At 45.7% G+C, this 13184-nt stretch overlaps 1 protein-coding gene across 1 annotated transcript in view; it reads right to left on the reverse strand.

Moving 5' to 3' along the window:
- LOC149348176 (fatty acid synthase-like) overlaps window positions 1–13184 on the reverse strand; it is a 44828-nt gene that overhangs the window by 28842 nt on the left and 2802 nt on the right. The window contains exons 2-8 of the mRNA XM_089541697.1: window positions 12844–13170; window positions 11670–11870; window positions 9444–9566; window positions 6432–6665; window positions 3781–4082; window positions 2088–2474; window positions 1383–1572 (exon numbers count right to left, since the gene is read on the reverse strand). Of these exons, the coding sequence (XP_089397823.1) occupies window positions 1383–1572; window positions 2088–2474; window positions 3781–4082; window positions 6432–6665; window positions 9444–9566; window positions 11670–11870; window positions 12844–13170 (1764 nt within the window). The remainder of the gene's footprint in view (window positions 1–1382; window positions 1573–2087; window positions 2475–3780; window positions 4083–6431; window positions 6666–9443; window positions 9567–11669; window positions 11871–12843; window positions 13171–13184) is intronic.

A 13184-nucleotide genomic window follows, 5' to 3' on the forward strand; every position in this document is an offset into this window, starting at 1 on the left:
CATAAACACACCACAACTGTAAAATACAAAAAAACTGGGGCCTTAAGCGACCTTTATTTTGGCTTAGTGTTTATGCCAAGCGCCACAGAGAGCGTGTATAATAAAAAAAATTGAAACTTCATACATTTTAACTTTCTCGAAACGCCGTCATCGTCATGAACTCAGCCATATCTGCTCGAGTACAAGGGCCTCTCCAAGTCGTTTAATTTAATCCGGTTATACATTCGATGCGGCAAACTGAACCTTTAAAATTTTCTATTTGCTCCCGCTCCGCTGACTGCCTGTCACGCCCGTTTACGTTCACTTTGTACCGGAATCTACTGCTTGATATTTTCGCATAGTAAGATATCCTTGCAATAGTACTTGGCCTGCCCACATTAATTTTTTTCATTACTCAACTAAGACACCTCTCAAAGGTGTTTGTTCTCAAACCAAATCTTCCCTCATAGAGTGTCGTGAGTCTAGCCTCATAATTTTTGTTGTGTTTTGCCATAGCGACATGTACTAACAGCATGCAAAGTTATGGACTTTCGCCCTGCGGGGCTTCTTTTTTTTTTGGAAAATGCATGGGCAGCTACTTAACGCGTCCCAGTTAGCAGCTTGTGGTCAAGTTGCAATCTACGGAACCAAACTACACGAATAAGGCAAGGGTCACTAAGGCGCTCACCTAATCTATTACACGTTTCCCTCAGTTTACTGCTGCGTTATAGGCTGACGTGCGGACGGAGATTTGTATTGATTAGCAAATCACTTGATATGCTACCGACGTCAGCGCGAGCAAGTCATAAGGATGGCGTATGAAAAATATCACCATTTGAAGTCGTAGATTTACACCACACATCTACTAAAGCAGGTATCTACACGCGTTGTGACTGTAAACCGGGTCGATTGGTTCATGACCGGATGGATGAGAACTTGGTGCAACCACGTTCAAAGGCTCCTAAATTATCACAAAACATGTAGGCCATGTCTGAAGGCCTACTTTATCGCGGGCTCAGAGGGGCATTATTCGTTAACCCCAACAAAACCACTTGATCTCGTGCTGCGTAAGGACGAGGCAGAAAACTTCCAGAACGCCCTTCCAGTTGCACAAGTGAAATACTTTAGCTTGTAGCATACTGCAGCTTACCTTAGTGGCGAATCAGTACTCGAAGCCCCGATGCTACACAGGTACGCATAAGGCGCTCATAGACGTAGAGTTATTGTCGGAAGCCATTCGCCTATGTTGACGCCCATAACTTTTTTTCCGCTGATGTCCCCTCAAAAATGTTCAAATTTTTCACATCACTCACAGTGAAAACCAAGTTGTAATTATTTGCAGTTCCTCTTCAGAAGCTGCGCTAAACAAGCTTAGAATAATTGTCAATCAGCGTCCTACTTACCCACTGCCGCCATAGCTCCCGTGGGAAGGTTTCCCGCTTCAATGCATTGGCCACGCCAGTATGCAGAAAGCAGGGCTTGTTCGGCCGTCAAACAGCCGTCGGCGTAAGCGCAGCCGACCTCTCCCACCGAGTGACCCAACATACCGTCCGGCTCAATTCCCATAGCGCCAAGCATATCAATGAGTGCCACCTGTTGGAAACATCGGAGATGAAGGGCAACATTCCTTGCATAAATCAGTGGCAATTCTCCCCTCATAGCCGTTACTAAATGGTTGCAAAGAACGGAAATATGACTTCCTGCACTTGTTGTAAGGCCACTGAGCGCCTTATGCGAAAGAAAGCTTTAAGTTTACAAAATCGCCCTAATTAGCTCGCACACATCTATGAAATATTCATTTTGTTTCTTACATGCGCCTTGCTAAGCGATTGTGTTCGCTATCAAAGATGGAAAACCCTCATTTCGCTTGCTAAACTAACCTGCGCATGCGTCTACGATGCCTTCTTTATCGGTGGAAAATTATGTAGAGCAGCACCATGCACTTTATTCTTTCTTTGTTCTGCTGGTATGCTGTGCTGAAAGCAAGTCAAGTTTACAGCATCGCAGCGTAAAAACTCGTGATAAGGCTGTCTGCGAAATCTCCATCGAGTTTAAAGCAACCGGAAACTGTCTGACAACAATACACGAGGTGTGCAAGCTCAACTGACCTGTACAGCTGTTATGGATGCCTGCATCGACGCCACGGAATAGCGGGCGTACTTGTCATTAGTGAGCAGGTCGATGAGGTCCACGCGGAACTCCTTAAGGAACTCCTGTGACTTGTGAACGGATCGGGCGAAGGCTTCAAACTGCATCATCTGGCGGGCCATGGCTTTCCACTGGCAGCCCATGCCGGAAAAGACGAACCACAAAGGCCGCTTCTTGAGCGGAGCCTGGTCAACGACTTTGACGAGGTTTTCCCCGGAGACATCCGTGTGCACGACCGCAAAGCCACGCTGCGGGAACTGCTTCACGCTGGGCTGTCCGACCAGATTCAGGAGCACGTACGCAGAGTCTGGGTATGGCCCCTCCGCTTCCATGCGGTCGAGAGTACGCTACGTTTAAGGTGACAAGATGTAGCAACGCCTGTTTTCTAGGACAGTCAGAACTGGAGCTAGGCAACGTCTGACAAGTTACCAGGATTTTGGGACAGTGCCCAGCCAGTGCAGCTAAGCCTAGCCGCTACCACGTTGTTTTTTTTTTTTAAGCAGCCTCTCGGTCATTCTCCTTCTTGAGTCACGGGTGGTGTCGATTCGACATTTTTGAATGTTCAGAGCAACGCGAAACGTAGTAGCTGCACAGGTAATGAGGGCAGGGACTGTTGAAAAGATGCCGGAGAGGCGTTTTGTACCTAAGTGGCCGCCGTTAGACTGATGACGAATCGCATGCAGTGTAGACGAGTACAACCAAGAACGAAGCAGCTTGTGGCCCTCATAGAAGGCCCATCAGCAAATAGGGTCGACCGACTGTCGCGACGTTGCAGCCAATCCAGGAATCCGTACTCAGTGCCCTTGTACCTGGCAGAAAATTCTTGTTCTCTGTTTGAGGAAAGGAAATTACGAGTAACTGTCTCATATATATCGGCTGTCACCCGAACAACGCCGTAGGGAAGGGAGTAGCTGGGAGTGAGGGAAGAAACGATGGAAGAGGTGCCATAGTAGAGATCTCCAGAATAATTTCGACCACTTGGGGATCATTAATGTGCACTGACATCGCACAGCACACTGGCGCCTTTCGCCTTTCACCTCCATCGAAACGCGACCTCCACTGCAGGGTTCGAACCCGGAAACTCCCGCTGAGTAGACGACCGCCTAAACCACTGAGCCACAGCGGCGGGTTGTACCTGGCAGCCCTTGATGCTATCAAACCAGCTTCATATTGCCAAGAGCTGTGAGGTACAAGCCAGCGGTTGACGGGTATATGCCACTTGTTTTTGTATTTGTACCCGAATGTGCGGAGTTGAGGCTTCTAAGGCTCTTGGGACGTCCGTAGCTTTCTTAGGTGTGGATGCACTTAGGGGAGATGCGGAGGCCCTGAGAACCTCAGAAGCCCCAACGCACTATATTCGGGTACAAAGCAAAAAAACAAGTCACATATACCGCTCCACTTCTGCCTTGTACCTCACAGCCCTTGGCGATATCAAGCTAGCAGTTGAGGAGTATATGACACTTGTTCTTTTTTGTTGTACCCGAATTTATTGGGTTGAGGGTTTTAAGGTTCTCGGGGCGTCCGCAGCTCCCCTAAGTGTCTCCACACCCGGTGGATGGACGCTACCGAAAATGGACTCCTCTTAGGTTTAGCAAACGGCTGCAGTAGAGCTCGTAGTAAAGCAATCTGAAATAATTTAGAGCATAAACTCACCAACAGTGACTCCTTGCTTCGTCCAGCCATGAGCACTAGCCTAGGAAGGTTTCCGTTGTCGCGCGGAATATCTTCCACGTGCGGTCCTTGGCCCGACTCAAGAATGGCGTGGACGTTGCTGCCGCCTAAGCCAAAGGAATTTATGCCGACCGGACCACCTGGGAAAGGAGCCTCTTTTCCGACTACCTCGATGCTGCCGCCGAGCAAAGTTTCAGTGGTAGTGATGACTTCAGTGAGGTGCAGGTTGCCAGCGATAACACCTGTCTCCATGGCCAGGATCACCTTAGCAATAGAGCTGAGGCCTGCGAAATAATGATGAGGAGCATCTGATGCTTGTTATGCCTAGTGTGCCGCCATTGCCATTTCGTGTAATACGTCTTCAAGTGAAAATATTTTGCATCACCTGCAAGTGAGGGCGTAAATAACGCTTTCGTCTTTGGACGCTGTTTTCATTTTAGTTGATTAAAACGCTGTTAAGAGGATTTTAATATACATATTTTTGGCTCACCACACGTTGAACACTTTCTAGTGGTTCGTTTCGCTACGGGCGGGATATTTACATGCACAAAGTAATATACCTTTTACTAGTACTTCTCTGTGCTGCTGAAGAAATCTTGTTACTCTCTTAGGTGTTCACTTAAATCGGTAACAACCTGCTTTCACACTCCTTTCTCGTCACCGGTTGTGCGGCGTTCTCAAGAACTTGTCTACGGCTGCCAGTGCTTAAATATAGCTGACCCTCAGAACTGGCACGGTTAGGAAGGGAGATGACTGCACTAGAAAGAGAAATCCGTCATTCCTCGTCGTTCACAGAAAACGATGTGGGGACAAATGTTACCCTTTTCCTCATAAAATAATTTCTAGGGACAAATCTAAGAAAAGAGCGCTATCCCTTATTAGCAAGGGTGTTTGGCTAATTAACCTGAAGCTGGAACAACATCGCTTTTTTATGAGCTAAAACAGGTGCATCAAGCGGGCACCACAGGTGAGTCAATCACGGGAAGCTATTTGTTACATTGAGCTTCGCTCAGAGCACCGTACGCTAACAGCAGACATTTTACGGATTTTGATGGGCTTGCTTTGCTTTAATTTAGGCTAAGCAAGTCGTGCAAGCCCACCGATACATTCAAATTTAATGTCTCTTGTGAGCTATTTCGGGATTTCACTATTTTGAGAAAAAAAAACAGCGCAGGAACAGGGACACAAGAAAAGAAGACGACGGGACAGGCGCTGTGTCTTGTGTCCTGCGTTTGTCCTGTGTTTGCGTGTGTCTTGTGTCCTTGTGTTTCCTTGTGTCCCAGTTCCTGCGCTGTTTTTTTTTTCTCAAGATGTACCAACTCGCTCAACTCGCCGTTCTACTGAAGGGATATCACTAGGCACACATAGATATACACTGTACTCAGTACTGACTCCTCAGAAGGCTCAAGAATGAACTTTATTTATATATCAAGCAGTGGTACCCCACCCCTAGTTGCCACTCCACATAGCAATGAGTTTACCTCCACATTTTCTGGAAGGAAGCGGGATGGGCATTTTTTCTTGAGCACAAAATGTGCCCACGCCATTTCGACCAGTGACTCTTCCTAAAATCAGAAAGTGTGACGCTATCATGGCTGCGGCATAAAACACTGACCCTTGGCGTATGCGATCTCAAAATAGGTTTCTGTCTGAAAAGAACAGTGTGACCTTTTGCCGCTTCTTGCCAGTTGAGCACAGGGGGGCTACATGTACTGACATGCCAGTATGATCAGTGTGACATTATCACGAACACATGAATTGATGGCACTCTGCCTCGAGGACTCCCAGCGTGCTAGGCCGTTGAGCTGAATAGCGACGGATTGTCCTTGCCATTCAAGAGACTAATCTGAGACAACCGTGACACTTTCACACAGCTGTCACGATGATATGCTTTATTTCTCAGGCCCTTGTATGCTTACATACACCACACACAACACTTCACATTTCGCTTTCTGAAAGCACCTCGGCAGTGTCAGCGCCAATGCATAATGTAATTGCGCCAACAACTACACACCCTAAGAGAAGGCTTTCGCAACGCTGTCTTCTTGCCGTTCGAATGTCTGCCTCTCCCCTATCATGAGGCTGATGGCTGAAGCGCCAAGACGAAGAAGAAAAGAGACCATTTTTGCGTCCTCAAAGCAGCGTCTAATGACATCCTGGAAGCAAGAAGCCTCTAAAATATTATTGGGTTTAATAACGATTCAATAACAGTTCGTTTATTCCGATCTGGTAACCATGACGTGGCGATGTAGCAAGCTATGTACCTTTAGGGTCAGGATTAGGTGGAAACAAGAATTTGGTGATGAACTAATGATGATCCTGGGAGATTATTATGTACTACAATGGTTGAATGTTTGATGAGTCGAATTATTCTACCAAAGGAGGACTTCTGCGTGAAGGCGAGCTGCAACTCGCCCGGCGTCACAACTGACTAAGAAACCAAGTAGGTTCTGAACCGTCGTGTTATTTCATTTTCGGTTGGCGTTATTGCTTCATTCGAATTAAATTCCTTTCCCAAACTGAGAGACCCCTGTAGAATGTTTTCTTTTGAATCAGTACTGTGTAGTAGGTTCGAAGATGGGGCCTCAAGAGACGATTTAAGCATGAAGACTTCCAAGCGCGCTTTTCTTTACCTGAGGCAGCTTCGCCGTGACCCACGTTGCTTTTGACAGCGCCAAGCAATAGAGGCTTATTACGCCCCGGCTGACAGAACACTGTAGTGACTGCACACAGCTCTGTGGTGTCTCCAACTTTCGTTCCTGTTCCGTGTGCCTCTACGTATCCCACTTGACGCGGATCCAACCTTGCCTCGTCGTAGATCTCCCTTAGCAGCCGTTCTTGTGCCTGACTTGATGGGAACATGACTCCTGGGGAATCGCGCGGAAGACCTTAATGCTGATGTAGCCCTCAGCTAAACGACGTATAGCATGGGGTTCAAGCTTGCATTGTAAATTGCATATTATACACTACAAAGCAACAAGAAAGAAAGCTGTGATAAGCTGTCTGGAAGACCATAGAAGAAATAAAGGAGAGATTGCCAGGGGCTTATAGACGATATGCGAAATGCGCAGCGCCATCTCTCGACGCTCCGAGAACTAAGTCCTCCATGTTGGCACGGTACAGAAAACGAAACCGCTGCCCAGCGTTGGGTTAAAACGGCTGCGCTTCGCTTGAAAAGTAAAATGCCGATGCAGTGTTGCGCTACCCTCTCCACTGTGAAAAGACACTACGATGCGTGCCAGAACTAGGTGCGTTCCAGCTTTTCGCTTTTCTATTTTTTTTACTCCGTCCCAACGTTTTAATAACACAAAACGCCATGCGAGGTATCATGTGTCAGCACGCGGATCAGTGCGCAGCTTTCGCTTTCTGCGCTGATTTTTGACAAATCTCTCGAGGTGATTTGCGTTTAAATTAAGATAAGGACAACAGCCTTTGTTGTCTCTGATCAAAATTAGAAGCCGATTTCGTGCATTTATCAACTCCCCGGTCGGGCGTGAATATATATAGACGCATACTTGAACAACGTAATAGAGAAGGTAATTTTTTTGAGCGGGCCAATCGCTCGTGCCGTGGTGAAATAAGTTCACTCGAAGAACCATATGCCGATTACTGCTTAGTTTGCTACGTGTTCAGTTAAGTTTTTCCCGCGTTCAATTAGTTTTAGAAGGGCAAGCAAACTCTCTGGACCATACGCATATGTTATGCGCGTTAAGGAGTCTTTGTGAAGCAATACACCCTGCGTATAAAAACTGAGGTGCGAATGCTTTATTTCTTGAGGATTCCTATACCTTCCATATCTGCGGCGACGAAAATCTAAAAAAAAAGAAGCGAATAATATAGCTACTTTATTATGAAGGAGGGACGCATTTCTAAGCTAGAAAGTTCGTGCAACAGTGTTCTGAAAACGCTTCAGGCCATCAGATTTTATTATCGTTGTGGCAAGCTTCAACAGCTTGCTTCGCAACAAAGCCATTTGTCCAAGTTTGGGAGTAAGCTAATTAAGTTTCGGAAGCAACCGAACATGCTAATTTCGCCCCTGCACACACAACTTGACCAGCGTATCGAGTCCGTGCAGGCACCTACAGCTGTACGCTCTTTCTCTAATCAAACCGGTAGCTCAAGCTACCGCGGTAATCAAGCCGCGGTAGCTCAGTGCTTATCTGAAAAAAAAAAAACTGCGTCTTTGCTTACATTTTGAATTATATATGCCCACTTTCCTCTTGGTAATATCGATTGACAACATCGCAATACTCGCTTCAACTGCGTCTTAAGCAAGACGCGGTTTCAACGAATTGCGGCGAAAATCAACCGACGCCGGGCTCTGAAACGGTGACGTTGAAAACCGCAGATGCGCATTACACATTACAGTAAAGGAATCGAATTACGCAGCTGGTCGAGGGTCTTGTGTGATTATACTGCAATGCACGAAGCTCGTGGCGTCGGCGCGAACGAAAGTTCGCACTATCACAGAAGTTTGTTAACACACGTGCGCACTCACCGCAAAATAACTGCTCGCTACCCTACCAGATGAATTCACGTCCACCTGGGAATAAAATAGCCATGATAATGCGTGATGCTTGAACTGGTGCTCTAATGCGAGCATTAAAACGACAACAACACACGGTCACGGTTCGACTTTCCAGCTCACTTTCGAGTGCCAATTATTGCGATCATCAGCGCCAGACTTCAAGCGAAGCTGAGGACGCGGTAGGAGTAAGCTGGCGCTTATTGAAAGCACCTACATTTAGTCAAAGATCAGCTGTGAAAACAATGCAGCAGCTGAAGCTTGCCTGTTGAAATTCCACTCGCAAGAAGAAAGTACGCATAGCAAACGATGCACCAGCTCGACGAGCTCGATCGCGCCAAGATGGAAACCGGAAGTTGTGGGCGCGGTGTTGCCAGACCGCCAAGCAATTTCGCATATCGTCTATTGCACCTCCGTCTCAGAAAGGCTTATTTTATAGCTCGTTATTACGAGCGCTAGCATAAACGTCCTCCGGGTGCTTGCACAAGATACCACCCTTCCGCAGACCCATGCCAAGAAGAAATAAAAAAAGGCGTGCGTACATAGTCTACTTTCATTTTCTATATGCCGCCACAATATTTAAAAGCCATTAACTAATTGCGCTCAAACGCATAGAACCAAAATATCCTAAGGCTAAGTCAAATCATATTTAAAGTCGAGCACCATAGGTAGCATCGAGAAACATCAGACAAGCAATACGGAATCTCACCTTGGGACATTTATTCACTAATGTCCTACCCCGAACGAAACAAAATGGTTTAACTGTTATAAAACTGACTGAACACTTAAATGGCTACAATGCCGATATTTTCGTTCGGTAGAGGGCAGAGTGAATCTGGCTACGATCGTTTATCAAACTTCAAAATAATCACAACAAAGCAATTTCAGATGCATTGCCACCTTATGCACAACAAATTTAGGTTTCCTTCACACTCCAAGCGAGCTACAATAATTGAATACAATGTAAGATTTACTTATTTCTTCAAGAAAAGAAGCTCAAGTCACCCTGGTGGCTTAAAAGAGTGGATTCGACAGCAGTTGCGTAACGCTTATCTTGACACGTATTTTTTTTTTTTCACGGGAAGCAATAGGTAGCAAATTTTCTTAGTGATAATCTTACCTTGGCACTTGTATCCATCGGAGGAAGCTTTAATGTGAGTGACTTTGGCGTAGATTCGACGAGCTTCCGCAGCCCATTGAAGAAAAAATGTACCCACAGTTTCGCTTCGCACGTAGCCGTCGCCTGCATCGCAGCGAAAGAATTTCACTCCACGCGCTATACCTGTGTTAGCTTTTCAGAAGACAAAACCCAAATGATGTTCGAACCTCCGCAGTGTACGCTTGAAGAACACATAATTGGCCCTCCAAAAAGGAAAATACTACTAGGTGTAGCACTCTGTCATAAAAAAGTTTCGAATTCCCTTCTAGGGTGATTGCTAGCACATTGTCCGAGAGTAGTACCATAATTCAGTGGTTTATTTATTGAACCTACGGTTCGCACCTGGAGGCAGAGCAGAGAGTTCGCGGCCCTCTAAAGGCACATGATGGAAAATAGGTTTTTTGAGAGAGATGACGTGAACCTCGGTATGCATGATGGTGATCCCTACACCCGACTGTTAACTGAGCCAATGACTGCTAACTGAGCCAACTTGCTAAAACCAAACAGAGGTGTTTTAAATGGCCACTAAAGGATAGCAACACAGTCCGCTAGAATAGTGTGTTTGCTCTCGGCAAAAAGTACAAGTAAATCTTTTGTTTTTAGTGGCCACAGAGTATTCGGTTTCTGGCCGGGAATATACAGCCCCCGTCAAAAGTATACAGCTCAAGGGAATTGTTTCTAAGCTGTTTTGCGGGGCTCCCTAGCATATCTACCAGTCCAAAGCATGGGAGGATTGAGGACGCGAAGCCATTCCTTTTTCGAGAGGTTACGGTTGCTGAGGATGCATATGCATAACGAGTCATACAGCAGGCCTCGCAAGCAAACCACTCGGGCTGTATGCTTTTGAGTGAGGGTGTACGTACCGTTCCGTTAAAAAAAGTGGCCTTTTTCCGTGTTCGTGTAAGAGCAGTGTTTAATGTGGCTAGTATGCAGTGCCTCGTCGTGCCATTTCAACGGATGCCTAAGGCTTGTACGAGAAATACTGGTTAAACCTATTCAATCATATTCAGTTACTTTAGCGGGAAACTAATGGGCAACACTGCTATTAGCAGGAAAGCGTAAATATACTAAAGACCGCATTATATATGGGCATTGTTGCACAGTGGACTAGCAGGAAGCTTTGGGTACCGGGCTAACTTAATTAAATTTTCCTACTGTTCTCTCTCTGTAAAGAAAGTAAAGCTATAGCTACATTCCAATGTTTATGGATGTCAGTATTTTCTATATATGCTGACGAGATGCTAATGAGGCCAGGTTTTTAAACAATAATGCTGTTTGGATGCTGTTCCTATGTGAAATTTTCTTTTTCAACCCCTTCACAATTGCTTACTTGATGTTACAGCCCGGAGGCCAGCGAAACTTCTACCAAACCTACCTTGCTTGTCTTTGTGCTTATAGGTTAGCGAAATCACGGTTCTTCCTTCCTGCATTCGGTAGTAGATTTATAGCGCTATATTATTGTTTGATAATCATATTAACTGAAAGCGCATTAAAGGCATCAGTTTGTCAGATAATTTCAAGAATTTTTTTTTGATTCCGCAATATTCTCTCGTCATATATATTTTAGAGTTTTAATATATCTGTCTTTCATCGACTGCCGAGTACTGCCCTACAAGCCTTTATGGCTTGGGCAGCTTTGCTAGCGTCCAAAAACAGACCACATGCGAATTTGTTATTATCAAAGTATGAGTAAATGATATCAGTAAAGGTTTCTAATAACAGAACAGTTATCATTCAGTTATCATTGTTTGCTTGCTTTGTAACGCCTATTGTTCAATATATCTGTCTTTCATCGACTGCCGAGTACTGCCCTACAAGCCTTTATGGCTTGGGCAGACTTGTCTTAAAGATTGTATTTTGTTCTCTGAAAATAAAGGTGTTTATTATTATTATTATTATTAAATTCCCACGAATCGTGTCATGTAAAGGAAAGGAATTGAGTGGGAGAACTTCTCTGTAACGTCTGCATTATCGAAGGCCTGCGTGGTATCTGGTTGGCAGAGCACCAGGAGACGGTTTGTAAAATATTGGTCCTCACAACTTGCGGTAATGCTACCAATGGAAGAGACCTTCATACGTGAAGTCCTGCTTAGGTACAACAGAAAGCCTTAATATTTCATTTATCATCAAACGTTTCACTGACGATGTTTTTATGCTAGCGAAAGTGAAATTGTAGGGTGCACTCACCGCGAGAATCAAAGGACTTGCACTTGCCGTCTGGCGACAGCATTCCCAGGCGCAGAAAGTTTAACGATGTCGAAGGTTTCAGGCTGACCATGCTTCCCCCCACAATGGCTCCGTCGCAGAGTCCGGAGCGCAGAGCCTGAACAGCCTCGTTCAGGGCTGTCATTGTAGACGAGCACCCCGTGTCTACCGTAAAGCTTGGTCCTGAGGGCGACAGAGTTTTCAAAATTTGCTTATTGAATCTAGCAACCATAATCCTTTCAACATTTCAAACAACATTTCCTTTAGGTTAGGAAGAATGCATAGCAAGCCACATGTGCAGGCAGAAAAAATGAAAATGTTTTGCCTGCAACAGCCTATGAATATACACAAATTATGAACTGTTTTCTTGATATGGCAGTTATATAACTGTTGCCCTCTGATTTCATTAAATTCGCTGCCTTTTGACGTCGCCTTATTATATATAGTCTTAATTCAAGCAACAAAATCAATGCATACAAACTAGAACGCACATCCCAACGACTAGATGTCAAATAAAGTTGTTTTGAGGAGAACGTGTAATTTTCAACGAAATACCTTCGCTGGCGCGCAAAGATGTCCATGGGTTCATACTGAATGCGTGCCATAAAACAAACATGAACGCGACGAAGGAATATCTCCGACTTGTGCCTCAATTAACGGCGTGGACTACCGTCGTGCGTGTGTAGCGTATCTGATTATTCAGTCCACGCAGTAATATTGTTTACTAACTAGCGAAATCTCGACTTCTGATCGGAAGATGTGTTGATCAGTTTATATAGATTCTTTACAACAACTGGGGAAAGCTACCATTAGCGTAGCTCGCTATGAAAGATGGTTGGTTGATTTATGGGGTTTAACGTCCCAAAGCGACTCAGGCTATGAGAGACGCCGTAGTGGAGGGCTCCGGAAATTTCGACCACCTGGGGTTCTTTAACATGCACTGACATCAACAGTACAAGGGCCTCTAGAATTCCACCTCCATAGAAATTTGACCGCAGCGGCCGGTTTCGAACCCGCGTCCTTCGATTCAGCAGCCGAGCGCCATAACCACTGAGCCACCGCGGCGGTCCTCTCGCTATAAAAGGGACGCGGTACAAACAAAGCATTAAATGATTTAAAGCGAAAACTTCGAGGTGAAAACTGCAATGAAACCTACCATGGAAGTCGAATGCGTAAGAGAGCCGGTTGGAGAACATCGTCCTAGAGCTGCCGATCAAGGCGTATCCGTCAATCTTGTCCGTGTCCAAGTTGAATGCCTCGTGCGACTCGGAATCACAGCAGCCGACGAACACAGCAATTCTACGGCCCCGCAGCGTAGCCGGGTCGTAGCCCGAATCCACGATGGCCTCGTATGAAGTCTCCAGTAGGAGCCTCATTTGGGGATCCATCATGTGCGCCAGCTTTGGGTGCACGCCGAAGAACTGTGCGTCGAAGAGGGACAGGTCACGGATTGTTCCCATTCGCTCGGGAAGGCCCATGTGACCTGAGAATGAATAC

This window comes from Amblyomma mixtum, chromosome 4 (genome assembly GCF_055824585.1).
Source record: "Amblyomma mixtum isolate Tamu chromosome 4, ASM5582458v1, whole genome shotgun sequence".
In the NCBI taxonomy this organism is placed as follows: domain Eukaryota; kingdom Metazoa; phylum Arthropoda; class Arachnida; order Ixodida; family Ixodidae; genus Amblyomma; species Amblyomma mixtum.